This window comes from Oncorhynchus mykiss, chromosome 21, assembly GCF_057628025.1.
Source record: "Oncorhynchus mykiss isolate SJ-2025 chromosome 21, ASM5762802v1, whole genome shotgun sequence".
In the NCBI taxonomy this organism is placed as follows: domain Eukaryota; kingdom Metazoa; phylum Chordata; class Actinopteri; order Salmoniformes; family Salmonidae; genus Oncorhynchus; species Oncorhynchus mykiss.
Genome location: NC_143042.1, coordinates 47,439,081 through 47,466,628, shown reverse-complemented (window position 1 = coordinate 47,466,628; position 27,548 = coordinate 47,439,081). Strand labels below are relative to the sequence as shown.

Sequence of the window (27,548 nt, the reverse complement as noted above, 5' to 3'; positions counted from 1 at the left end):
TCACTATAATGAACACGAAGTAATGACAGCGCAAGATACATTGTAATGATGTTCACTGAGATTATGCAGAAGTCAGTGTACATAAGGAATTATTCATAAATAGTGAAAAAGTAGGCTGACTATGGACACCCATTGGGGGGACATTTCAACAGCCCCCCCCCATATTAATTTAATTAACCGTTGTCTTTTAAGTAAGAAAACAAAACCATGGTAAAGTGTTACATGTTTGTCCAATTAATTTTGCAGTAAAACCTAACCTACACACATCTGGCCCCTGGGTGTGCGTGTCGCTGCGTGAATGCCGCTACTGTCTCTTTAAATTTACCCAGGAGCCCCTTAAGGAGCCCCAGGGGCCCCAAGCTCGGCTCCCCACCCTAAAGACAAGCAGAGCCTTAAAATACAAACAAGAGGCCGCTATAGCTCATCATGGACGGGAGAGTCTCACACCCGAAGAAGGATATAAAACCGACCAAATATCGTGGCGATATATGAAAAGTTAACTTTGCTCCAGGTTGAGTGTGTGGGGGGACGAGGGGCACCCAAAAAGCGATGTGTCCGTTCGTGGTCTAGATAGCTTGCAAAACGCGTGCTGAACGATTCTCTAAAAATACAGTTCCTACCTGGTCTATCAGAGCGAATTGAAAACATTAGTAAATAGTGTAACGTTGCAGAGTAATGGAAGAGAAAGAGACCGGGGAGAGCGAGCCTGTGGTCCTTCCGTGTGCTGAGCAGGCAGATTCTCTCTCATTAATAATAAGCGGAGACGAGGAAGCGACGCAAGAGCAAAGTGACTTGGGACACTGTTCAGGAGGTAAAGATTGTAATGTTTTTGTTTCGAGAGTACGGAGACTCGACCCTTAGTCTGCTCTCCACCCTTTGTCACAGTTAATCTGTGTGACGGACAATGCCATCTAGCAGCATGGCCCTCTTGTCTCAGTGGCTCCACTATAAACAAAGGCAAAATGCCATGCTGGTTGCTTGCTGTGATGCACAGTCGCCACCCAGCGGAAACTAGCGGCGGCTAACTCGCCTAAATGGAGTCGCTGCCCGGTTTCTGATGGCGGGGGTTCCGTGCGAAAATATAATATTTTCCACAGATTAACGATTTTATTATGAACCCCAATTATTGTGTCTGCTTATTTCTAACGGAATACATATATCTGGTAATGTCGGGGTATGTGATAGAGCCATCTGAGAAATATAAATAGAATTATACGTTATAGAGCTTTGTAGATAGGTTATTCCTGCTTCATTACCAGGAATAACCTATACCTATTGCATGTGAATCTCTTAACTCTTTCTCTCACACACTCTCTCTTTCCTAGAGAAGGACGGTCTGACCAATGGCCAGGTGGGCGATGATGACGAGGAAGAGATGGTGACCCCCCTTTGGTCCCCGGGCACCAGCTACTGGAGTGTCACCGAGGGTCCGGACTCCCCCTTCCTCCTTTCTCCCATCCCGGGCCCCTCTGGACGCAAAGAGAAGGTCCAATGCGCCTCCCGACCTGGCCTCAGCCGCATCCCGGGCAGGGATCATCGTCGCTATTACCACGAGTACTGGCGCAGCGAGTTCCTGATGGACTTTGACCCCCGTCGCCATGGCATGATCTGCATGGTGTGTGGGAGCTCGCTGGCCACGCTCAAACTCAGTACCATCAAGAGGCATATTAGACAGAAGCACCCGGACTCTCTGCTGTGGAGTGCGGCCGACAAGGAGGTGATCCGCTCGGGCTGGGAAAGTCACCTGAGTCTGGAGGGGGGCCAGAGGCTGTACTGTCCGGCCGGAGGGGTGGCCGCCATCTCCCAGGGACAGGAGGAGGAGCTGCTGGACTGTGCTCGCCACTCCACCGGTGGGTGGGGGTTTCTGGAGACTGGGATGGAATAAAATGTCATGGCCTAGTTTGATGATAAGAGTTTCAGGATCTTGCACTTGGTGGCAGTATGAGCATATCTGTTAAGTGTTTATGTTGTACAGTCATGCTCATACGGCCAAGATCCACTTTTACAGTCGTGTAAGAGGGTGATGTCATTGTGCAGTGGCTTTATGTAGTCATAAGAAAAAAGGCTGCTCTTGTACCAATGATCTTAACCTGAATTGTCTTTTTATAGATGGTTATGTATTACATTTTTATGTGATTGTCAAACTATATTTTTTGATTTACGTTAACATTTAAACTGCATATCCGCTCTCCACTTTACCTCTCATAGGAAAACCTGGTGGTATGGTGTCCCCCAAACTCCAGCCCCGGTCTCCGACCCCATCACCCCCTCCCTCAGTCCCCCTCCAGCAGGAAGAGCTCCCCGGGCCCTCTGCCAAGACCCTAGAGCGCTACCTGAACGACTCGCTCCACGCCTGGTTCCGACAGGAGTTCCTCATGGAGTACCAGGCGGAGGAAGGCAGGCTGGTGTGCATGGTGTGCGGCCGCCCGCTGCCCTCGCTCCACCTGGACCACATCAAGAGCCACGTGCTTGACATCCACCCCCAGTCGCTGGTCTACAGCTCGGAGGAGAAGCACTGCATCCTGCAGACTTGGGCCCAGACACATGGTGAGACTGAGGGAGGTAGGACGTGGGGTGGTAACAGGACCGGAAAGGGAGTTATTCTGTAACTGTGGCTTCCTCTTTGTCATTGTTATGATTAAGGGCATTGATGAAGGCCGAAACGTCAAGCTTTTAATAGTTGCTTGAATAAAATGTGTTTTTAATGGTGAGCTAGCATTGCAGCCTTTTCATTTCAGTCACTGTAGCTTTAGGATGTTTTAGCAGCTTTTGTATGTGTGTGTTTTGAAGTGAGTAGGACTGATTTTTATTTTTGTTACATTTGTTTGTCTCTGTGTACAAAGGTAAACCAGTTACATAGATTTGTTCTGCAGCACTGATCTAATAACAATTGATACGCTGATTAATAGCCATTTTTATCCTTGAATATACACTGAGCATACCAAACATTAGGAACATCTTCCTCATACGGAGCGGCAGGTCGCCTAGTGGTTAAAGAGTTGGACTTGTAACCGAAAAGTTGCAAGATCGAATCCCCGAGCTGACAAGGTAAAAATCTGTCATCCTGCCCATGAAAAAGGAAGTTAACCTGCTGTTCCTAGGCCGTCATTGAGAATAAGAATTTGTTCTCAACTGACTTGCCTAGTTTAAATAAAGGTAAAATAAATATTGAGTTGCCCCCCCACACCTTTTGCCCTCAGAACAGCCTCAATTGGTCAGGGCATGGACTCTACAAGGTGTTGAAAGCGTTCCACAGGGATGCTGGCCCATGTTGACTCCAATACTTCCCACAGTTGTGTCAAATTGGCTGGATGTCCTTTGGGCGGTGGAGCATTATTGATACACAGGAAACTGTTGAGCATGAAAAACCCAGCAGCGTTGCAGTTCTGGACACAAACCTGTGCACCTGGCACCTACTACCATACCTTGTTCAAAACCACCTAAATATTTTGTCTTGCCCGTTCACCCTCTGAATGGCTCACATACACAATCCATGTCTCAACTGTCTCAAGGCTTAAACATCCTTATTTAACATGTCTCCTCCCTTTATCTACACTGATTGAAGTGGATTTAACAAGTGACATCAGTAGGGGATCATAGCTTTCACCTGGATTCACCTGGTCAGTCAATGTCATGGAAAGAGCAGGTGTTCTTAATGTTTTGTATTCTCAGTGTTTATATCCCTTACTAAACTCTCATTCCTCAACCCCACCCCATCCCTCCATATCAGAATCCGACCCTCTAAACGACTTCATCAAATCTGAGCCCAACACCAAAGACGAGAGAGATGCTGGGGTGGACTTCTCTGAAGACCTGGAGACCATCCAGATCGGCTCAGACACGTATGCAGAGGACAACGATGAGGCCTTATCCGAGATACAGGACGTGGTTGATGGCGTTGGTGGAGCTCCAGGGATGACCTCTCCCATACCCCCTCTCCCTCTCCACCAACCCAGGAAGAGGCGTCTCCATGGGGGCTTCCCCTGGCGGCTGCGCCTGGACTACATGGTGGCCTACGGACCCCAGGGTCGTGGCACCTTCTGCATGGTGTGCTCCCAGGCCCTGCCCATGGCCAAGGTGAGCAGCTTCCGCCGACACATCCAGGAATGCCACCCTGAGACCACCAGCCTGGCCCGGGAGGAGAGGGATGCCATGGCCGAGGCCTGGACCAAAGAGGCTCCCATGGAAGACAACCCTGCCGTGCAGATGAAAGAAGGTAAATGTTCTAAGTTCCAAGCAATGTAAAAGACAGACTGTAGCTACTTTCAGAGAAAGAGGAAATACTAAGTGATTCACCAATTGGTTTCTGCCCTCTTACTGACTGACCCCCCCTCCCTCTCTGACAGAAGTGGACCCCAGTGACATTGTCATTCTCCCTGTGGCGAGAGAGATGGCCGACAACAACAACAACCGGACCACCAAGATGGCCACCACCAAGGCCGTAAAGAAGGAGGAGGGGGTCACCACCATGCCTGCCACTCCGGGGCGCCACGGCCACTACCCGGGCAAGGACCAGCGCCGGAACTACCAGGTGCGCTGGAGGATGGAGTTTCTGATGGACTATGACTGCCGGAGACACGGGTTGATCTGTATGGTGTGCGGGGCAACGTTAGCCACTCTCAAAGTCAGCACCATCAAGAGACACATTCAACAGGTTCACCCTCATTCTCTGGTGTATGTCCCCGACGAGAGACAGCAGGCCCTGCTCAGCTACAACCAGACTGCCCTGCACTTCGTCCACTCGGATGACTGTTTCTCCTCACAAGACCACGGACACACGGCACTCGGACAGACGACTGCCGGCCTCTTTGTCCGCTAGGACGAGGGGCGCCAGGCATGGTTGTTCTCTATCCACCCCACTTTCCAAGTCTCTCTTTCTCAGGAAGTTAGAAACAAGGCTTGGTAGAGCTCTGTCATGAGTTGTGCAGCGACTGGCACAGTTGGTGATTGTTTCAGCTAGCATACAATATAGCACTTCCTGTCCCAAAAATGTACTATATCTAGATTTGGGTGTGCAGGTGATTGAATGAGAGGGTGTTTGAGGTGAATTGCTAAAGACAATGAACAACACTTAAAGATGTGATCATCTTTAGTGACTCAATTACATCCCGTTATTTAAAAAGGAAATTCCTTGTTTACAATGAGGTAAATAGGCGTCCTCCAGAGATTTGTCTCATTCTTGAATTAGAAGATCTCATCTTCCATGTCTTCTCCAGTGTCACAGCACTATTGTTACAATGGCCCACAGCTATTTCTGATGATCTTATTAGCAAAACAAACCTGCACACACAAAAATCTATGTAAATAGTGTTGAATATTTGAATTATGATTTACTTTTACAAGCACTTTTACACGTGGTTTTTACAAAAAATGTTTGTAATTACGGCCATTTTTTCTACTTCACTGATAAAATGAAACGATGCCACGTGAATGTCATTTTGCATGGGAATTCTGAAGTCATGCATGATTGTGGAGGGATTGCCTTCTACAGCTGAAGCACTTAGTTGATGAGAGCATTCTAGCTTTATTTATAGAAGATTTCACATGCAAGGCTTCCATTTCAGTAACTCACATATTACAAGGTTTATGCAACAATGAACAACAATTAACTACAATTTTTTTTAAATGGCAACAACATCAGGAAATAAATCACCAAATTAACCACCTCTGAAATGACCCCCTCACTCGCCCTTATTTCAGTGACCTCTGAAATATCACTCCACCAGGAATAAGAACAACTCAGGGATTGTCTGTTTTTCCATCTGTGCTCGCTTGTTAGCTTGTCAAAATTAGCGCATACATTGGTTGTCATTAATTTGAATTGTTTAACTGTCAACTGTAGTTAAAAAGGGTCCTATCGGATTCCAACAACAGTGGAAGTAAAGTTGTCCAGTGCACAGCTGGAACAAACGACAGGCAACAAAAGAGTGTGAACGACAAACTACACTTACCATGACAACAGTTTACAACCCATGGACTTAACTGTCTCATTCAAAGAACCAAATGGCAGCATTTGTCCAGTTGTTATGTGGAGAGGAAGGGACATCCATGTTGAATATCACTTCCTCTAACCTAAGCTGCCTGTGTTGCTGACTTCGGCTGTGTGAAAACGTTACTGACTTTCAAATCCTTGCTTTCTCTGTCCTTGTTTCCTCAATTCCTCTCAAAGCGCATTGCAGGTCCAGGGGGAGGGGGGGGACCTTCGATCTTCTCTAATGCGCTTTGAGAGTTGAGGAAACAAGGACGGAGGAAGCAAGGATTTGACAGATGTTTTCAGACACAGCCCTAGTTGACGCAGTGGGCATTTTGGTATACAGGGGATGGACAAGGAGAGGTGAAATAATTCCATCTGAGCTTGGAGCGGCCACGGAATCAAGGTTGTAAGAAGCTTTGTGACTCAGCACTTAAATGTACAAAAATAGGACTTAAATATGGCAAAGTGATTGAATAAGAATACACCTTGTCTATTGCAATGATTTACATGTATGTTTGTGTCAGTGTGTGTATAGGGGGCACGTTAAAAATACCCTTTGGTGGTACTTTGTTAGCTTGGGTGAGGACAAGCAATTATCTTTTTTTTAAGGGACTGATTTCATTGTCTTCCCTCTATTTCTTGTTTCTCGAGTATCCGCCCTGTATTCAACCTGTACATGGCAAAAGGTTGATATGGATTGTGTCCTCAATGAGCCTTGTAATAAAAAGAAGGATCTGAATAATATTGTCTGACTGGTTATCTGGGGAATGTAGAAAACATTTTGGTAAAACTGACTAGTCAACGGTCATTTGTAGACACATCCGGTGATAACCATAAATGAATGCATGCATTAATACCTGATTGGGTTTACCATGGCTATTAAAGAAGGAACTACTTTAGGTTCCTCAACATGCAGGGCTAAAATAAATAGCTACAGTATAATCCTCTGATCAAAACCAGTCATATTACCTTCCATCTGTGCAAATTGGACCCAATCTTATTTTTCAAAATTGTTTTAAATCTTGACTCAATTTAATCCCAACGGTTCAGACATGCTGAAATGTTTACTCTTCACAAAGTTGTAGAGCAGACCACAGATGGACAAACATCACCCCAAATCTTGTCCTTGACATTTTTTATTAATTTCACTTTGACATCAGTACAGGGATCACAGAATGCTCCAGAATGTGAACTAGTCATTGAGAACTATCAGATCTGAGATGTTGGTTACCAATACACAGTCAAAAGCAAAACAAAGACTGCCAAAGAGAAAGAAATTCCTTCAAAATCTCCCCCGAAAAAACCCACTCTTGCCACACCACTGCAAGAAGTTTTTATTTTTATATAAAATAAAAAGGCAATGTGTCAAGGAAACTTTTTCAAATGTGCATGTAGATTTATCGTATTTTGCACTAAATAAATCAAGACTAAAGTAAGGTCGTCTGCATTATAATCTATTGAAAACATAGGTAGCATTGGCTTCCTTCAATGACAAAGCGCCCCATGAAAATCCTGACTGTCTGGAACACCTATTCATCGTGAGGTCCTCATCAGGGCTACTGAAGGTTCCTTTCGTCCAGCATCACAAGGACAGTGGTTTACAGACATTGGATACGTTCAACTGTGGGTGGGTGAATGTGTGTGAGTGAAAAAAAACAAAAAAACATCTAGAACAAAAGTCCAATAGCGTGAGTTAATGAGTGGAGGGTAGAGTAAGACTTTATTGAAGCAAGTAGTGTGTCCAGTGACTTGGGATGAACTGTCACGGAGTTGGATATACACACATGCACAAGGAAACCAATAAGCTTTTCTGCTCCAACTATGTGAGGCAGTGTGACCACTGACAACATTGGGGCCCAATATGAAACACTGGTTTGCATGCATGAAGAGAAATGTTCCATCAATGTTGCAGGGTAACGTTCAGCAGTTAAGACATTTGAGTAGTGATGAGAGGCAATGTGAGAACGCTCATTGTAGAGAGAACGCTCAAGTTGTTACAACAGTAGTCGTTTAGCTTTAGTGCGAAACGTAGAGGGATTGCTCTGAAAATGACATGCAAACTTAGTTTGTGCACAATGTCTATGATTATTAACAAATCACAGTAGGAGCTAGAACCGGCCATTATATTTTTCCCCATCTACAAATTGCTTTTAAAATCCCTTTCGAAGACACTTTGCCATCACAGAAACGTAGCAGTAGCCTTAAAAGTTCACCACAGTTTTTATTGAAATCAAAACTACTTAAGCAATCACAAATAATTATCTGAACAAAACAAATTATATGATACAGCCTATATATAAAGTGTGAAATGTGTTTCCAGCTTATGCAATGACTTTCACATGGCATTTAAATAAAACACAAATCCATTGCATTTGAGGCTGCTGAGAGGGAAATGGCACGGCACATATGGAATGGCCTCAAACACCTGAAAACCATGTGCTTGATGTATTTGAATCCATTCCACTGACTCCGCTCCAGTCATTACCACTAGCCCGCCCTCCCCAATTAAGATGTCACCAACCTCCTGTGACTACAAAACCCACCAGACCTCTTCTTGAACCCATCGTTTCGTTGCGGTTATACTGCTAACCACCTTCCAAAAAGCTAACAGTCTTTGAACCCATATCCAACCGTTTTCAAAGAGGTCTCACTGGAGAAGTCAAGCAGTTATGAAGCTCCATGAAGTTACTATGGAGCATTTTACAGAGCTAAAGGGAGTCAACAGCAGCAATAGTATGATTATTACTTACATCACTAACAATTATAATAAAACAGGTGAACGTGAGACTTTGACAACTTGAACAGTTGCTTTAAAAAACGAGTTATGACTGCTGTAAGAGGGAGTTCCCCTTTTCTAAAAAGCAGCGGCAACTTGTTTCACACAGCAGAGAAAGACAGAGCATGTTGGATGCATTTGGTAAAATGTGACTGCAAATCAAAACAGTGTGAACTACACCAAAAGTATCACAGCTGGTTCAGTGTTCCAATCCTTTTATTTCAACCTGCTCATGGGATTTGAAGTTCAGTGCATTGCAGAAACGTTATACATACAAGCCTTTAAGGTGAAGACGACAACTCCATAACAGGCCAATCAGTAACAGTGAAATCCCAGTACCAGGTTCAAAACAACTTTTTTTTTTGTTTATCCATACAACTGCCACACAGAGAGAAGGAAAAAGACTAGCCACAAATTACACCCCAAAGTTTATTTATTTATCAGTTAGCTCTTTTTTAAAACTTTTTTTTTTTTTACTTATGTTCAGTGAAAGGCATAGTTAAAAAGTACAGACATCTGCTTTTTTGCTAAACAAACACTGGTCCTAACTCGTCAATGATGCTCCCTACACCCTCCCAACTTTACACTACAATACCAGGTCATTGATTCAGTCTTGTTCACTTGACCCCTGCATCAAAGACAGGTGTTATGCCGAAGTGTTTACATCACTTCCTCCCGTTAGACGCGTTTCCTGCCGGCGCAGTAGGCACCATTCTTGTTCTAAATTCTTGTAGTTAAGCTGAGCGGTTTACATTGACTATTGAGTAGCATTTTTTTTCTACCTAGCTGGTTCAGTGCAGATGGTATGTGGGAGGGAGACAGTAGGGAAAGAGAAGGGAGAGGGGGAGGGAAAGGGGTTTAAGATGGGATAAATGTGATGAGGATGGTGATTAAGATGTATGAGGGTCAATCATTCAGCTTTTGTACGCTTGATGGCTCCAGGGAGTTTCTCTTGCAGCCTGGAAGAGAAAAGATAGACAAAGTAAAAAACATCAGAATATACCAATGATTACATGACAGCACTGACACTGTAAGTTTAGGTAGATTGAACTCCAACATCCTGTTGACAGAGAAGAGTACATTGAAACTGCCACTTACTTGGCCATTGTGGTGTTGACTTGAGTACGTGCGATTTCCATGTAGTGGTCAATCTGGGTCTGGGGAAGAACGAGAGGAAGGCAACTGAGTTTTATAGTCATTTACAGTCAGACTCAAAACAGACCTGATCTATAAAAACAATGTCTCGTTGTGCAAACAAAATTATAAACTGGTTCAAGCCCAAAATGCTAATAGGCTGACAGCCGTGGTATATCAGACCGTATACCACAGGTATGACAAAACATATTTATACTGCTCTAATTACATTGGTAACCAGTTTATAATAGCAATAAGACACCTCAGAGGTATGTGGTATATGGCCAATATACCACGGATCAGGGCTGTAAGCAGACACTCCACGTTGCGTCATGCATAACAGCCCTTAGCCGTGGTATATTGGCCATATACCACACCTCATGACGTTGCCCTCTTTGAGTACAGCAAGCCCCATCCCCCTCTCCCGGTCTCCTACACCCAGGCTGCTGTGGTCAGAGAGAGGCCGTAAATTCCTGGAGGAGATGATCTCCTCATGGCCACAGTATAGAGACAGAACAAAGGAATTTCTTCCACCTCACAGAACTTGAGGTCAGAACAAAATTTATGTTCTGGAGAAGGTATACAAGATCGTTGAAGAATCCAGCTATGAACTGGTCCGTTTGGTACAATTTTGTGAAACTCATGGGAGACAATACGGCCACATTACCATAATGCTGTTTATATAATAGCCTCAGATATGAGGCTTACATCTAATTTTTGAAAAGATGAATGAGTGAGGATGATGCTGTTTGTGAAATTGTGTAATGTGATTTTGTACTGTTTAAATTAAGGAAACTCCAATTCCCTTGAGTTTAACTAAAATCAGAGGACCGCCCATGAGCACAGTTATGGTCGGGCATCCTGGGACAGGCCCTTTTCTCCTCTCCCGAATAAAACCCCCACTTTGAGAATTTCTCAACAGACCATGTTGCTCTCCATTACGAGAGGACAAAGGTTGCAGACCAGAACGCTGAATCTTTTAACCATCCCACGTGGTTAAACTCAATCGATACCGACAAAATAAGAACAAGTCTGATATTAATTACTAGTCTGCAGCTAGGAATTCGTTATCATTGAACGCGAAGACAGCCAACCGCCGAAACATCCATTCTATAACATGAATGAATGTCACTCAACTACCCATTCTGAGAGAGAGCGAGAGAGGACGGACAGACTCTCCAACAGAAACAAACTTTTCAACAGAGACCAACGACACAATAAGCGTAAATATATATATATATATATATATATATATATATATATATACACACACACACACACACAGTGCCTTGCGAAAGTATTCGGCCCCCTTGAACTTTGCGACCTTTTGCCACATTTCAGGCTTCAAACATAAAGGTATAAAACTGTATTTTTTTGTGAAGAATCAACAACAAGTGGGACACAATCATGAAGTGGAACGACATTTATTGGATATTTCAAACTTTAACAAATCAAAAACTGAAAAATTGGGCGTGCAAAATTATTCAGCCGCCTTAAGTTAATACTTTGTAGCGCCACCTTTTGCTGCGATTACAGCTGTAAGTCGCTTGGGGTATGTCTCTATCAGTTTTGCACATCGAGAGACTGACATTTTTTCCCATTCCTCCTTGCAAAACAGCTCGAGCTCAGTGAGGTTGGATGGAGAGCATTTGTGAACAGCAGTTTTCAGTTCTTTCCACAGATTCTCGATTGGATTCAGGTCTGGACTTTGACTTGGCCATTCTAACACCTGGATATGTTTATTTTTGAACCATTCCATTGTAGATTTTGCTTTATGTTTTGGATCATTGTCTTGTTGGAAGACAAATCTCCATCCCAGTCTCAGGTCTTTTGCAGAATCCATCAGGTGTTCTTCCAGAATGGTCCTGTATTTGGCTCCATCCATCTTCCCATCAATTTTAACCATCTTCCCTGTCCCTGCTGAAGAAAAGCAGGCCCAAACCATGATGCTGCCACCACCATGTTTGACAGTGGGGATGGTGTGTTCAGCTGTGTTGCTTTTACGCCAAACATAACGTTTTGCATTGTTGCCAAAAAGTTACATTTTGGTTTCATCTGACCAGAGCACCTTCTTCCACATGTTTGGTGTGTCTCCCAGGTGGCTTGTGGCAAACTTTAAAACAACACATTTTATGGATATCTTTAAGAAATGGCTTTCTTCTTGTCACTCTTCCATAAAGGCCAGATTTGTGCAATATACGACTGATTGTTGGCCTATGGACAGAGTCTCCCACCTCAGCTGTAGATCTCTGCAGTTCATCCAGAGTGATCATGGGCCTCTTGGCTGCATCTCTGATCAGTCTTCTCCTTGTATGAGCTGAAAGTTTAGAGGGACGGCCAGGTCTTGGTAGATTTGCAGTGGTCTGATACTCCTTCCATTTCAATATTATCGCTTGCACAGTGCTCCTTGGGATGTTTAAATCTTGGGAAATCTTTTTGTATCCAAATCCGGCTTTAAACTTCTTCACAACAGTATCTCGGACCTGCCTGGTGTGTTCCTTGTTCTTCATGATGCTCTCTGCGCTTTTAACGGACCTCTGAGACTATCACAGTGCAGGTGCATTTATACGGAGACTTGATTACACAAAGGTGGATTGTATTTATCATTAGTCATTTAGGTCAACATTGGATCATTCAGAGATCCTCACTGAACTTCTGGAGAGAGTTTGCTGCACTTAAAGCTGAATAATTTTGCACGCCCAATTTTTCAGTTTTTGATTTGTTAAAAAAGTTTGAAATATCCAATAAATGTCGTTCCACTTCATGATTGTGTCCCACTTGTTGTTGATTCTTCACAAAAAAATACAGTTTTATATCTTTATGTTTGAAGCCTGAAATGTGGCAAAAGGTCGCAAAGTTCAAGGGGGCCGAATACTTTCGCAAGGCACTGTATATCGATTGCAATTGTTCCCGAATGAGTGAGCGTTCATGTGCAAAGGATTAGCATTTCAATTGTTATAATTATCAACTCTGTAGTGACTTCTCATCTGACCCCCCCCATGCCGGTTTAGCCCACTAGGGCACATTCCCCTATCATTTCTTGTAACTATATTTACTTTGTTTGTTTGTGTGTGCACTTCTGTGATTGTTTAGTTAGTTAATAAATAAAATGATTTAAGACAATTGATGTATGGATGACTCATAGTGAAGACTGTTGGTTCTGTTGGTTCTGCACTAACCCAATTTACGACGTTTGGAATGAGACTAACCTCACGTTAGAATTCATTAAATCAGAAGACTATTTATCAGATATGAAAATCTGAATAATTATATTAGGAAAATTATAACTTTGTAATCTGAATATTTTCTTTGGTACCCCGACTTAAGTTAAATGATTAATCAGACCTAGTTAATGATTAATCAGTTTAATGGCATAATAATAATTACAGAGAGTAATTTGATAAAGATTAATCTTCAGTTTAATGATGCCAAAGACACGACACCTTCTTGTGTCTTATTGCATAATTAGAAGTCAAGAGCTAAAAACACAGTCAGATACCATTACTTACAGTATTACGGTTATAGTTACTTTGCACACTATGTGTTTAGAAGAGTAAAATGCTGTCCTTAAATGTTATTTGTCACATGCGCCAAATACAACAGGTATTAACCAACAATGCTGTTAAGAAAATCCCCATGCTTGGACCATGTTAGTTTATTGGTGATGTGGGCGTCAAGGAACTTGAAGCGCTCAACCTGCTCCACCTCAGCCCCGGTGAAAATGGGGGCATGCTCGGTCCTCCTTTTTCTGTAGTCCACAATCTCATTTGTCTTGATCACTTTGAGTCAGAGGTTGCCAAGTCTCTGACCTCCTCCCTATAGGCTGTCCGTCGTTGTCGGATATGAGGCCTACCACTGTTGTGTCGTCAGCAAACTTAATGACTGTGTTGGATCGTGCCTGGCCGTGCAGTCATGAGTAAGAAGGGAGTATAGGAGGGGACTGAGCTGTACATTTGAACATCTTGACCATGTTTTGTTATAATCTCCACCCGGCACAGCCAGAAGAGGACTGGCCACCCCACATAGCCTAAGTAAGAAGGGAGTATAGGAGGGGACTGAGCTGTACATTTGAACATCTTGACCATGTTTTGTTATAATCTCCACCCGGCACAGCCAGAAGAGGACTGGCCACCCCACATAGCCTGGTTCCTCTCTAGGTTTCTTCCTAGGTTTTGGCCTTTCTAGGGAGTTTTTCCTAGCCACCGTGCTTCTTCACCTGCATTGCTTGCTGTTTGGGGTTTTAGGCTGGGTTTCTGTACAGCACTTTGAGATATCAGCTGATGTACGAAGGGCTATATAAAATAAATTTGATTGATTGATTGATTGACTGATCACGCACCCGAGGAGCCCAAGTGTTGAGGATCAGCATGGCAGATGTGCCGTTACCGACCCTCACTACCAGAGGGCGGCTCGTCAGGAAGTCCAGGATCCAGTTGCAGAGGGAGGTGTTTAGTCCCAGGGTCCTTAGCTTAATGATTAGCTTTGAGGGCACTGTGGTGCTGAACGCTGAGCTGTAGTCAATTAATTGCATTCTCACATAGGTGTTCCCTTTGTCCAGGTGGGAAAGGGCAGTGTGGAGTGTAATAGACATTGCATCATTTGAGGAGCTGTTGGGGTGGTAAGCAAATTGGAATGAGTCTAGGGTTTCTGGGATAATGGTGTGGATGTGAGCCATGACCAGCCTTTCAAAGCATTTTATAGATACAGACGCGAGTGCTACGGGTCGGTAGTCATTTAGGCAGGTTACCTTTGTGTTCTTGGGCACAGGGACTATGGTGGTCTGCTTGAAACATGTAGGCATTACAGATTCGGACCAGGAGAGGTTGAAAATGTCAGTGAAGACACTTGCCAGTTGGTCAGCGCATGCTCGGAGTACAAGTCCTGGTAATCCGTCTGGCCCAGTGGCCTTGTGAATGTTGCCCTGTTTGAAGGCCTTACATCGGATTGCAGAGAGCGTGATCACCTGGCCGTGCTGCTGCTCCAGTTTCAACTGTTCTGCCTGTGATTATTATTATTTGACCATGCTGGTCATTTATGAACATTTGAACATCTTGTCCATGTTCTGTTATAATCTCCACCCGGCACAGCCAGAAGAGGACTGGCCACCCCACAGCCTGGTTCCTCTCTAGGTTTCGTCCTAGGTTTTGGCCTTTCTAGGGAGTTTTTCCTAGCCACCGTGCTTCTACACCTGCATTGCTTGCTGTTTGGGGTTTTAGGCTGGGTTTCTGTACAGCACTTTGAGATATCAGCTGATGTACGAAGAGTTATATAAATAAATTCGATTTGATCACAGTCGTCCGGAACAGCTGATTCTCTCATGCATGTTTCAGTGTTATTTGCCTTGAAGCGAGCATAGAAGTTATTTAGCTCGTGTCACTGGGCAGCTCTCGCCTGTGCTTCTCTTTGTAGTCTGTAATAATTTGCAATCCCTTCCAAATCTGACGAGCGTCGGAGCCGGTGTAGTACGATTCGATCTTAGTCCTGTATTGATGCTTTGCCTGTTTGATGGTTCGTCGGAGGGCATAGTGAGATTTCTTATCAGCTTGCGGGTTAGAGTCCCGCTCCTTGAAAGCAGCAGCTCTAGCCTTTAGCTGAGTGCAAATGTTGCCTGTAATCAATGGCTGCTGGTTGGGTTATGTACATACAGTCAATGTTGGGACAACGTCCTCAATGCACGTATTGATAAAGCCAGTGACTGATGTGGTGTACTCCTCAATGCCATCGGAAGAATCCCGGAACATATTCCAGTCTGTGCTAGCAAAACAGTCCTGAAATTTAGCATCTGCTTCATCTGATCACTTTTTAAAAATTATATAGACCAAGTCACCAGTGTTTCCTGCTTTAATTTTTGCTTGTAAGCAGCTATCAGGAGGATAGACTTATGGTCAGATTTGTCACACGGAGGGTGAGGGAGAGCTTTGTACGCATCTCTGTGTGGAGTAAAGGGGGTCTAGAATTTTTTGCCCCTCTGGTTGCACATTTAACATGCTGTTAGAAATTAGGTAAAACTGATTAAAGTTCCCCTGCATTTAAGTCCCCGGGCACTAGGAGTGCAGTCTCTGGATGAGCGTCTTCCTGTTTGCGTATGGTGGAATACAACTCATTGAGTGCAGTTTTAGTGCCAACCTCGGTCTGTGGTGGTATGTAGGCAACTACGAAAAATATAGGCCTCATTTATGTAAATACAGGCTCATTATGTAAAGGGAATAACTTAATTTAACCGGACACTGAAAGCCATCTTGTCACTGACAGTAAAACGGACTTTCCATGTCGAATCAGCATTGTGCTATAACGCTGATAAGGACACAAACAGCCTCCAACGACTCATAAAGAGGCTGGTCATTCGGTGAGGTCACACCCAGTGGAACTAGTTGGTGCCTGCCAAAGGATGACGCCGTCATAATTGTCATCAATGCTCATGGGACAATCCAGAACCATATAGGTCTAGCTCAAGGTACATTGTTTCACCAGCATGACTCCAGTCTACCTAGCTCTAAGGAATGGAATAATTTAAAAAAAAGTTCTACTTCTATGATGTCACAAGACAAAAAGGTCAAGGGTCAGACTCACCTTGTTCTTCTCATAGAAGGGGGGTACGGCAAAGAGGAGGATGTCAGCTGGAGGAGAGCAAAAAAAAAATATTGAAATGACAGTGGAGTAACACAGGAAACAACCAGCAGCTGACCTCTTAAAAGGCACACAGGCCTTTATAAAAAAAAGTTAGTCTATCACAATAGTAACGATAATAATAATAATAATAATGTTGCTTTCAGGGATGTAGACAGTGGAAACCATTTTACCTGTAAGACATCCCCTGACAAAAACAACCAATTAGGCTTCACCACCCAGGAAACTGGGATGGTGTCAGATGCCATTAAACGAGTTCGGTGTTGTTTGAAAAAGCAGCAGGCCATTGGGTAGTGCTGATCAAATGAGCCAAATCGTATGAAGCCAGTCTGTGCCGCCAGTGACCTCAGACCGTATCATCCATTTTGTCTAGGAAAAAGGTCACCGTGTCGTAGGACTTAACGAGCGTGACATGCTTACAAGACTCTAGCAAGACCCACAGGGAGTTATTGTCTCACTGCAATTGTCTAGTGCTTCTATTCTAAGCAATGCTGGTCAGTTTCCCACAATGCTAAGCATTTTAGTGACGGAATTGCACAGTAAAAAATTGTGTGGACTTGGTCTTAAATTGGTCCTGTGAGACTGAACTTTTTTTTTTTTTTTAAACATTTAACATTTTGTTAAAATGGAAAATGTTTGATACATTTTCTAGCACATTCTATGACCTTTGACCCCATTTACAGTGTGTCCAGTTGCCCCAGTTGGTTTAAACATGCATGAAACGTAGGATACTAAACAACCTTAGTACTACACCTAGCGACCTCACCAAGAGCTTTTAGCCTTTTGGTATTGTAGCCAACGGCGGAGGCAGGGAATAGAGCCCGGGTCGCTGGCGTGAGAAGAAAAACACCCTATGCACCGTGCCACATGCTGGGAATTCTAACGTGGCCCCGAATTTTATTTTATTTTTTTAGGATCCCCAATAGCCGACACCAAATGGCGACAGCTAGTCATACTGGGGTCCGACAATGAAAAAAAAAAAGATTTTACAAGTTACATACATTAACATGCAGTGTTTGTGCATTTAGCAGTTACACAGATCGTGCATGTGGAAAGTATTCAGAACCCTCAATAGAACCCTTCTCCACTTTGTTACGTTAGCCTTATTCTAAAATGGATTAAATAATCACACTTACAGTTGAAGTAGGAAGTTTACATACACCTTAGCCAAATATACTTAAACACAATTTTCACAATTACTGACATTTAATCCTAGTAAACACTCCCTGTCTTTGGTCAGTTAGGATCACCACTTTATTTTAAGAATGTGAAATGTCAGAATAATAGTAGAGAATGATTTATTTAAGCTTTTATTTATTTAAAAAACATTCCCAGTGGGTCAGAAGTTTACATACACTCAATTAGTATTTGGTAGCATTGCCTTTAAATTGTTTAACTTGGGTCAAATGTTTTGGGTAGCCTTCCACAATACGTTGGGTGAATTTTGGCCCATTCCTACTGACAGAGCTGGTGTAACTGAGTCAGGTTTGTAGGCCTCCTTGCTCGCACACGCTTTTTTCAGTTCTTCCCACACATTTTCTATAAGATTGGAGGTCAGGGCCTTGTGATGGCCACTCCAATACCTTGGCTTTGTTGTCCTTAAGCCATTTTGCCACAACTTTGGAAGTATGCTTGGGGTCATTGTCCATTTGGAAGATCCATTTGCGATCCACTGATGTCTTGAGATGTTGCTTCAATATATCCACATACCTTCCCTCCTTCATGATGCCATCTATTTTGTGAAGTGCACCAGTCCCTCCTGCAGCAAAGAACCCCCACAACATGATGCTGCCAACCCGTGCTTCGCCGTTGGGATGGCGGTTTTGGAGCAGTGGCTTCTTCATTGCTGAGCGGCCTTTCAGGTTATGTCGATATAGGACTTGTTTTACTGTGGCTATAGATACTTTTGTACCCGTTTCCTCCAGCATCTTCACAAGGTCCTTTGCTGTTGTTCTGGGATTGATTTACACTTTTCACACCAAAGTACGTTCATCTCTAGGAGACAGAACACGTCTCCTTCCTGAGCAGTATGATGGCTGCGTGGTCCCATGGTGTTTATACTTGCGTACTATTGTTTGTACAGATGAACGTTGTACCTTCAGGCTTTTGGAAGTTGCTCCCAAGGATGAAAGACTTGTGGAGGTCCATTTTTTTTTTCCTGAGGTCATGGCTGATTTCTTTTGATTTTCCTATGATATCAAGCACAGAGGCACCGGGTTTGAAGGTAGGCCTTGAAATACACCCACACCTCAAATTCACTCAAATTATGTCAATTAGCCCATTAGAAGCTTCTAAAGCCATGACATCATTTTCTGGAATTTTCCAAGCTGTTTAAAGGCACAGTCAACTTAGTGTATGTAAACTTCTGACCCACTGGAATTGTGATACAGTGAATTAAGTGAAATAATCTGTCTGTAAACAATTTTTGGAAAAATTACTTGTGTCATTCAGAAAGTAGATGTCCTAACCGACTTAACAAACTATAGTTTGTTAACAAGAAATTTGTGGAGTGGTTGAAAAACTAGTTTTATTGACTCCAACCTAAGTGTATGTAAACTTCCGACTTCAACTGTACATAAGTATTTCAGACCCTTTACTCAGTACTTGGTTGAAGCATATTTGGTAGCAATTACAACATTGAGTCTTCTTGGGTATGACGCTACAAGCTTGGCACACCTGTATTTGGAGAGTTTCTCCCATTCGTCTCTGCAGATCCTCTCAAGCTCTGTCAGGTTGTATGGGGAGCGTCGCAGCACAGCTATTTTCAGGTCTCTCCTGAAACATTCAAACGGGTTCAAGTCCGGGCCACTCAAGGACATTCAGAGATTGTCCCGATGCGCCTCCTGTGTTGTCTTGGCTGTGTGTTAAGGGCCGTTGCCTGTTGGAAGGTGAACCGTCACACCTGTCTGAGGTCCCGAGTGGTCTGGAGCAGGTTTTCATCAAGGATCTCTGTACTTTGCTATGTTTATCTTTGCCTTGATCCTGACTAGTCTCCCAGCCCCTGCCGCTGAAAAACATCCCCACAGCATGATGCTGCCACCACCATGCTTCACTGTAGGGATGGTGCTAGGTTTCCTCCAGACGTGACGCTTGACATTCAGGCCAATGAGTTCAATCTTGGTTTCATCAGACCAGAGAATCTTGTTTCATGGTCCGAGAGTCCTTTGGGCAAACTCCAAGCGGGCTGTCATGTGCCTTTTAATGAGGAGTGGCTTGCGTCTGGCCACTCTATCATAAATGCCTGATTGGTGGAGTACTGCAGAGATGGGAGAACCTTCCAGAAGGACGACCATCTCCACAAGGGAACTCTGTCAGAGTGACCATTATATAAAATGTCAAACAATTTTGAAAAACCTGTTATCACTTTTTCATTATGGGGTAGTGTGTAGATTGATGAGGAAAACAATGTCATCCATTTTAGAATAAGGCTGTAATGTAACAAAATATGGAAAAAACTTAAGTGGTCTGAGAACTTTCCAAATGCCCTGTATAGGTCATTACATACACACAACAAGTAGCTCAGGATAGCAACAGTATAATAATTTGTGTCAGGGTACGGCTAAATCCAATACATTGGAGTTAAGCATTTTTCAGAGGCATAGATCTACCCTTTTTCATAATTGATGTGCTAAAATATATATAGCAGTCAACTAAAGTAAATCAGACCTACATTAACTTAGTCTACATCTCCCACTACCACACACATATTTTTAGACAGCTGAAGTAGAAACATTTTCTTCATGAAAATGTACCCATTCTATTTTAGCCGTATTTATTAGGGCCCATATTCTGTTGATTTATTTTTTCAAGGTTTTGGATTTTTTTCACTGAAATTCACACTTTATTTTTACATACACACAATATTTAAACAATATTAAAACGCAACAGGAAATAAAATAATCCAATAACTTTTTCCACAAAAAGGTAGTTTCTTGCAAATTTACATCTGTTAGTGCTCATTTCTCCTCTGCCATGATAATCCATCCACCTGACAGGTGGGGCATATCAAGAAGATGATTAAACAGCATAATTATTACACAGGTGCACCTTGTGCTGGGGACAATAAAAGGCCACTAAAACGTGCAGTTTTGTCACAACACAATGCCACAGAGTTTTGAGCGAGCGTGCAATTGGCATGCTGACTGCAGGAATATCCACCAGAGCTGTTACCCAAGATTAGAATGTTATTTTCTCAACCATAAGCCGCCTCCAACACCGTTTTAGAGAATTTGGCAGTACATCCAACTAGCCTCACAACCGCAGACCACGTGTATGGCGTTGTGTGGGAGAGCGGTTTGCTGATGTCAACGTTGTGAACAGAGTGCCCCATGGTGGTGGTGGGGTTATGGTATTGGCTGGCACAAGCTATAGACAACGAACACAATTGTATTTTATTGCTGGCAATTTGAATGCACAGAGATCCTGGAGGTCCATTGTTGTGTCTTTCATCACCTCATGTTTCAGCATGATAATGCACGGCCTAATAATGCATACTCGGACATGTCACCCATTGAGCATGTTTGGGATGCTCTTGATCGACAGCGTGTTCCAGTTCCCGCCAATATCCAACAACTTCGAACAATCATTCAAGAGGAGTGAGAAAACATTCCACAATCAACAGCCTGATCAGCTCTAAGTGAAAGTCATGTGTCGCACTACAGGAGGCAGATGGTGGTCACACCAGATACTGGTTTCCTGATCCACGATCTACATTTTTGTTTGTTAAGGTATCCATACATTAGTCATGAATGAATTAATTTCGAATGACCGATTTCCTTATATGTACTGTAACTCAGTAAAATCTTAGAAATGGTTGTGTTTATATTTCTGTTCAGTATAGAACAAAATTGGATGTTTTAAGTCCACAACAATCCTTTAAACACATCAGAAGACAAATTATATATATATTTTTTTTTTTTACATTTGAGTGTGTAGTAAATTAGCCTTACATGTCTTTCACAGGTTGGCAAAGCCCCGAACAGGTGTGACATGCAAACTGTCAATTCTACAAAACATCAAAGGAATGTTTGAACTCCCACTATGCATTTCTCCAGCATCAGCGAGAACAATCTGTGTGCCTCACATCCATTAACATTTCCAGATGATTAAATACGTGTTGGCCGTAGACCAGGTCAGATGGAAATATAGGTCATTAAGTAAAATAGACAGCCCCCTTTCATTCTCATAGATATCATGCATGTTCAAACCAGCCGACATGAAAAGGTTCTCAAAACGCCAAAGATTGAAATATAATAGCTAAGTGTTTACCGCTGCACACCATGCAGTGCTGCAATAGCCTCTTACCCAGGATGAGGATGGTGATGCCGTTGAAAACGGCTCCTACGTAGGTCAGCAGCCACATCACAACAGCCAGCTGGGAGGAAAACAAGCCGGGTTACAGCCAATGAGGTCATTTAAATCATTGGTTAGAACACTGGTTGCCTGTGGCCTGTTCAAGAGGGGTTAAGTAGTTCAAACCTTGCAGACAGAAAATGTAGAACAGGCATGGTTCTATCGTGTAGAATAGCATGACATTTCTATGTGAATCTTCTCTTAAGTCCCACCCCCTACGGAATACATCCACAGTTCATCACCATGACATGCAATATGTATGAATGACTAGGGAGAATTTGCCCCAAACAAACTGTTGTTGGGTCAAATATCTTTCTAATCCCCATGTTGGCTAAGGTTAGGTTATGTAGGTATGGTAATCTGATCCTATATCTAAGGTTAAGAACAGCTTCTACCTCCAGCTAGGGAGAGGGTTTGAAGGTTGATTTAATAAGCTGGGAGGAGCATCACCTCTGCCATAGCGGCGGAGGAATGGACCAGCGACGGTCGTCTTGGTCTGATAGGTTGGTATGTTGGGTCCCTAATGAGCTGGCACACTGGAAGTTGCCCCTCCCCCCTCCATAGCTAACCATGAGCTGAGTTCTAGGTCCACTAGCTCGCTGCCATCTGATGGCTGCGGTACTAACCCAGGCCTTATTTAGCACCTACCCTGTGTGATTGATGCACACAGCCATAACACGGCGCTCTCCCTCCCATAGTCACGTGAACAACTCGACTATAGATTCCTGTCACACTAACACTGCAGGATACAATAGGGTTGAGTTGCTAGAGGTTTATTAAAAGACACATACAGCAGGAAGTGTTCAGAGTGTGCGAGTTATAAAAAGATTGTGCGCCAGGAGAAGAGAGTTAAAGGGGGACGAGACCTAGGAATTTGAGAAGGCGTCAGTCAGTTTAGGACTGTCAAGCTTGATATCATGTTTAGGGTCCCGTACATATTTACACACACAAGGGTGTGTAAGCACAAGACCCTAAATGAGGTAAGATGCAAGACGATGCACACAAACACACAAGGGCTACTATGGTTGGAGTCACTGCCTTAACACTATCAATCATGAACCGAGGGTCAGATACCCGAAGGGGGGAATGACGACTGACTGACAGGCAGGCAGAAGGACAGACCCCTAAACTCACCTTCAGGGAGTCGATGAGGTCCTCGACTAGGAAGAGTTTGCGCAGCTGTTTTAGGAGTCGGTTGATGTGGGTCAGACTGGCGTCCACGTGCTTGCGGAAGGTCTCAGGGGGAACGCTGACATCCTTCTCCATCAGAGCTCTGAGGAGAACCAACCACAGCATGGTAGATGAAGCTGTGAACTCAGACTAAGCTACTAAATGCTAGTCTAACAAATTGCTGTCATTGGACCATTTTAGGCTAACCTGCTATGAGCTAATCACTAAAAAAACAAATTTCATGGTTTAATTTGGTAATTTCAGGCTAATGTGCTAAGCGCTAATTAGATCGCTAAACCAACCAAGCCGCTTTAAATTTCACATGATTGCTAGTTTGTCTTTTTTTCCTATTATAACAATTGTTTTCAGGCATAATAAAGAGTATTAGGCCCCGTTCACGTTACCAGAACTCTGCAAATGCCGAGGTAGTGTTCAACATTGAAGGAACCCCATCCAAATTACTTAATCTGATACGAGTGCTATGTAGGCAGCCTGGAACACAGCCATTGTATTAGTCATCAGTCTGTACGGCTGGGCTCTGATGCTCAACCGAAATAAGCCCTCCTCTCCAGTATAAAATGATTAACTCAGGCAAAGGTTATGACAACAAGCACAAATATGCTGCTGGAGCTTTGCATCTATATATTTTTTCCCCATTTGGAGGGTTTTCAGCAGATAGTAATTTCCCATTGGCGACCAAAAATACTACGATGAAGATGTATATTCACCATACTAAAAACAGCAATAACTTATAAAATGGGGCATAGCATTTCTCCTGGTCATGTGGCGTGTCAAATTCCTGGCCCTTCTTAGGCTAGTCTGGTAGACATTTTGCGAACCACAGCTGTGTGTCTCCTATCAAGCAACCTACTACCACCACCACTGTCTTTTTCATGTTCTAACAACCAAACCAATACAAGAGTTGGTAGTTAAGCATCACAAGGTTCCCTATGAAGTATGCTGCTTTACTTGAAGGGGTGTCCGTCGTCGGACTTCTGCACGGCCTGGACGACAGCCTTGTAGATGCGGAAGGAGATGGTGACACAGAGCAGGGCAAGGAGCAGGTAGGAGACAACGCTGATGACGCTGAACGCCGCCAGGGACAGGAGCGTCAGCAGGGACAGGCCGAACACCACGCCAGACTTCTTGGGGTCTCGCCAGTGCACCAAGTCCTTGACTAGAGTGGGTGAGAGATAGGGGTGTGTAGGGGGAAAAGGGGTGTGTGTGTATTTATTGTTTATGAGCATATGTGGAGTAGAGAGATTAGGAGGGAGAAGAGGAAATAATGAAGGTTACTCATTGCACAGCGCGTACGGACCACACAACTAACAAATTGTGATCTCCAACCTCAGACCTATATATATTTAAAAAAAGTGTGTGTGTGTGTGTGAGTCATGCATGCAGAATGTATATTCTCTATACAGAGCTGTTGTTACGCAACCCTGTTATGGCCTCCCTTCATCTGCATGTAAAGGAGGCATTTAAAGAAACCTTGGGTAAATGGCTGACTCCCCACGTGCCTCTGGGGGCTCCAGGCTTGGGCTGCTGTGTGTTTCAGCTGATTAAGGGGGAGAGCAGAGCAGCGCACACACACACACAACCCCTCCCACTCTCCTCTAGAGGATCCATAATGCAACCACAGAGGAAATTCTGTTGGCGTTTTGGTTTCACTCATTCACTACACCCCCCCGGCCCTACATACCGACACTCAAATCTAGCATGTCTCGTCTACAGGCCTACCGTGGGAAATGCATGTCAAAATAGGGCAGCTAAGATTAATATCATCATGTTATCTGCTAGTAAGCAGCTGCGTCGTGGGGCAGTGTTACAGATGGGTAATATGAATTTATCCAGGAATGCACATAGTTAAGGCTCAAATTTACACAAGATTGAGTGGAGAAGAAAAACAATGTGTTGACACTCATATTGGCTGCGGTGTGTCATTGTTATTAACTGGCAATTCTAGACAACTGTATGGGTGTTCATTGAACTTGGGAGGTTTGAGGGAATACATTAAGATACTTGGTTCTCATAGTGCTCTTTTACCCTTCCTCTAATTTAGTAATGTTTTCTTACAACTAACGTAATAAAACACTGCTCTTCCGCAGGTGTGTTCATCAAAAATCTAAATCTCCATTATTAAATAACATTGTTCCAAATATACTACAATATGAAGAGTTGTGTATCAGTTCAAACGTGAAGCACAGCTGCTTGACGGTAAAAAATAAAAACTTATTTACAGACTGACAGAGCAGCAGCGCCCCTGTTGTTGTTGAGGACAGACAGCACTCTAATGTTCCTGATGCCGCCTGACTGTCTGCTGAGCAGCGCCGAGTGAACAAGTGGGGTTTCCTCACCCAGCACTGCAGGGGTCCGAGTCCCTCCCAGCCTGCTTGCCGGTACCCACAGGGAGGCAGCCTGGGCTGACGGCCCTCGTTCATTATCGTGTCCCCCCCCCCCCGTGTTACAGGCTCAAGCGGTGTTCCCAGTGTCAACAGAGCTGCAGTGGGCTGCTTTCCACCTCACTGGACAGCAACCACCTCTTAGAGGTACAGGCATCACACCACCTCCTGCTTGGCAGTATGTGTGTGTGTTTGACCTAATACAACAGCCTGGACACAGACTGAAATCCTTTACTCCTGTGAAGCTAAACCAGCTGATAAATCTTCATTATGCAATTGAAATACCATAGGTGATTACACACATTGGCATGGGTGGGTAAGTTGGATTCAAGTCTTCACATGATCCACTTCCCTCCTACTGGCTGGCCCTATCCCTCACAGTCCACATAAACACAAGATTAACACAAATCGGACTGCCTGACTTGAACTAATCTTTAAAGGCCTGGCAGCAAGTCGAGATGTTCTTACTAACCAAAGATACAACAGTCCAAATGTGTACCCTATTTGGGAAGATGACTGATTCATATCAGCAGGAGTAGATCAATTTCTTTGGAGGCCCATTGATGGAAAACTGGTATACCCACACTGAATATATCAACAATGGAGCCAATCCAACTAAAACAGGTAGTTAAAAACTCACTAAAATAAACTTAACTCACCTAGCCAGCCTGCGGAGTTGAGGCAGCAACACTGTGGAAGCTGAGGGACAGGACAAGGTTCAAAAGGAAAAAATGGGCACTTAAAAAGAGAAATCCTATACATGTAGCAGATTGAGAGAGAAAATAGACCCAAATATTTAAGCTATGCTTTTTGAATTTTGGTCTTTAAGTATACAGCAACCACTAGTCAACATTATGAACACCTGCTCCTTCCATTAAACAGCTTTCACCTGGTCAATCTATCATCCCTTATGGATGTCACCTGTTCAATCCACTTCAAATCAGCGTAGATGAAGGGGAGGAGACGGGTTAAAGGAGGATTTATAAGCCTTGAGACACGGATTGTGTACGTGTGCCATTCAGAGGGTGAATGGGCAGGAATAAAGATTTAAGTGCCTTTGATCGGGGTATGGTACTAGATGCCAGGAGCACAGGTTTGTGTCAAGAACTGAAACACTGCTGTGTTTCACGCTCAACAGTTTCCCGCGTATCAAGAATGGTCCACCACCCAAAGGACATCCAGCCAACTTGACACAACTGTGGGAAGCATTGGAGTCAACATGGGCCAGCATCCCTGTGGAACGCTTTTGATCCCTTGTAGAGTCCATGCCTTGACAAATTGAGGCTGTTCTGAGGGCAAAAGGGGGTGCAACTCAATATGAGGAAGGCGTTGCCAATGTTGGGTAAACTCTGTGTATATATAGTGCATTATTGATCAATATGTTACAATAAAAACGCCTTTAGCCTTTACTATAAACACATTGTGCTAAAGCATCTTTCAAACAGTACTTAACTGTAAAACTTTATCATTCCCTCCGCGACTGCATGGCATATACCTTCCCCGAGTTACTGGTTGCCTCAGTGATGACCCAACGTTCCATAGCATGCCCATGGTGTAGGTTAAGCTCACAGCGACTGTACGGGTTTGAGTGCATCCTGCATTCACTTGTCTGCATACCAGTCAATGTGTGCCAGGTTTGGATTTCATTTTTGCACTGAGCAGGAAGAGGTCCCCTATTTGCTTTAACACGACACTGTGAAGAGGGCTGTCCTGCCACTGGGTAAATCAAAAGCACACACCCATTACACTAAATGTATATAAATAGAATATACTTTACAGCTTGTTAGACAGTATATCACTGCTGTCATTGTTACAATGTATGCAATTGGATGATCATATGGCAAAATATATATTATTTTTACTTCAGTTTATTTTTGTAAATACTTTCTGAAACTACATTGTTGGTTAAGGGCTCGTAAGTAAGCATTTCACTGTAAGGTCTACCTACACCTGTTGTAATCGGTGCATGTGACAAATAATATTCAATTTGCCGATTTGAGATAGATATTGAGCAGAAGTCCATTTACAGCATCCTTTGTACCATTGAAACCAAATTGGTCACACGGTGTATAATTTTCCAGATAAGGGAAGGGGGGGGGGGGGGGGGGTGCTG

At 43.6% G+C, this 27,548-nt stretch overlaps 2 protein-coding genes across 5 annotated transcripts in view; one reads left to right on the top strand and one right to left on the bottom strand.

Moving 5' to 3' along the window:
• The first annotated feature begins 147 nt into the window (after nt 1-147).
• zfta (zinc finger translocation associated) lies at nt 148-6,713 on the top strand. Of its 2 annotated transcripts, none has more exons than XM_021578231.3 (5): nt 148-811; nt 1,326-1,850; nt 2,209-2,547; nt 3,731-4,216; nt 4,347-6,713. In XM_021578231.3, exons 1-5 carry the CDS (start codon nt 676-678, stop codon nt 4,817-4,819), a joined length of 1,959 nt encoding a protein of 652 aa, XP_021433906.3. In that variant the 5' UTR covers nt 148-675; the 3' UTR covers nt 4,820-6,713. The 2 variants fall into 2 exon arrangements, 1 of the variants encoding a protein (XP_021433906.3); XR_016490372.1 differs by having other exon boundaries at nt 313-811; nt 2,209-3,048.
• Nucleotides 6,714-8,180: 1,467 nt separating this feature from the next.
• rtn3 (reticulon 3) overlaps nt 8,181-27,548 on the bottom strand; it is a 35,047-nt gene continuing 15,679 nt past the window's right edge. For all 3 annotated transcript variants that reach the window (XM_021578230.3, XM_021578229.3, XM_021578228.3), the window contains 6 exons: nt 24,003-24,210; nt 22,998-23,136; nt 21,816-21,885; nt 16,455-16,501; nt 9,849-9,907; nt 8,181-9,709 (listed from right to left, as the gene is read on the bottom strand). In XM_021578230.3, the coding sequence (XP_021433905.3) occupies nt 9,661-9,709; nt 9,849-9,907; nt 16,455-16,501; nt 21,816-21,885; nt 22,998-23,136; nt 24,003-24,210 (572 nt within the window). In that variant the 3' untranslated portion in view covers nt 8,181-9,660. The remainder of the gene's footprint in view (nt 9,710-9,848; nt 9,908-16,454; nt 16,502-21,815; nt 21,886-22,997; nt 23,137-24,002; nt 24,211-27,548) is intronic.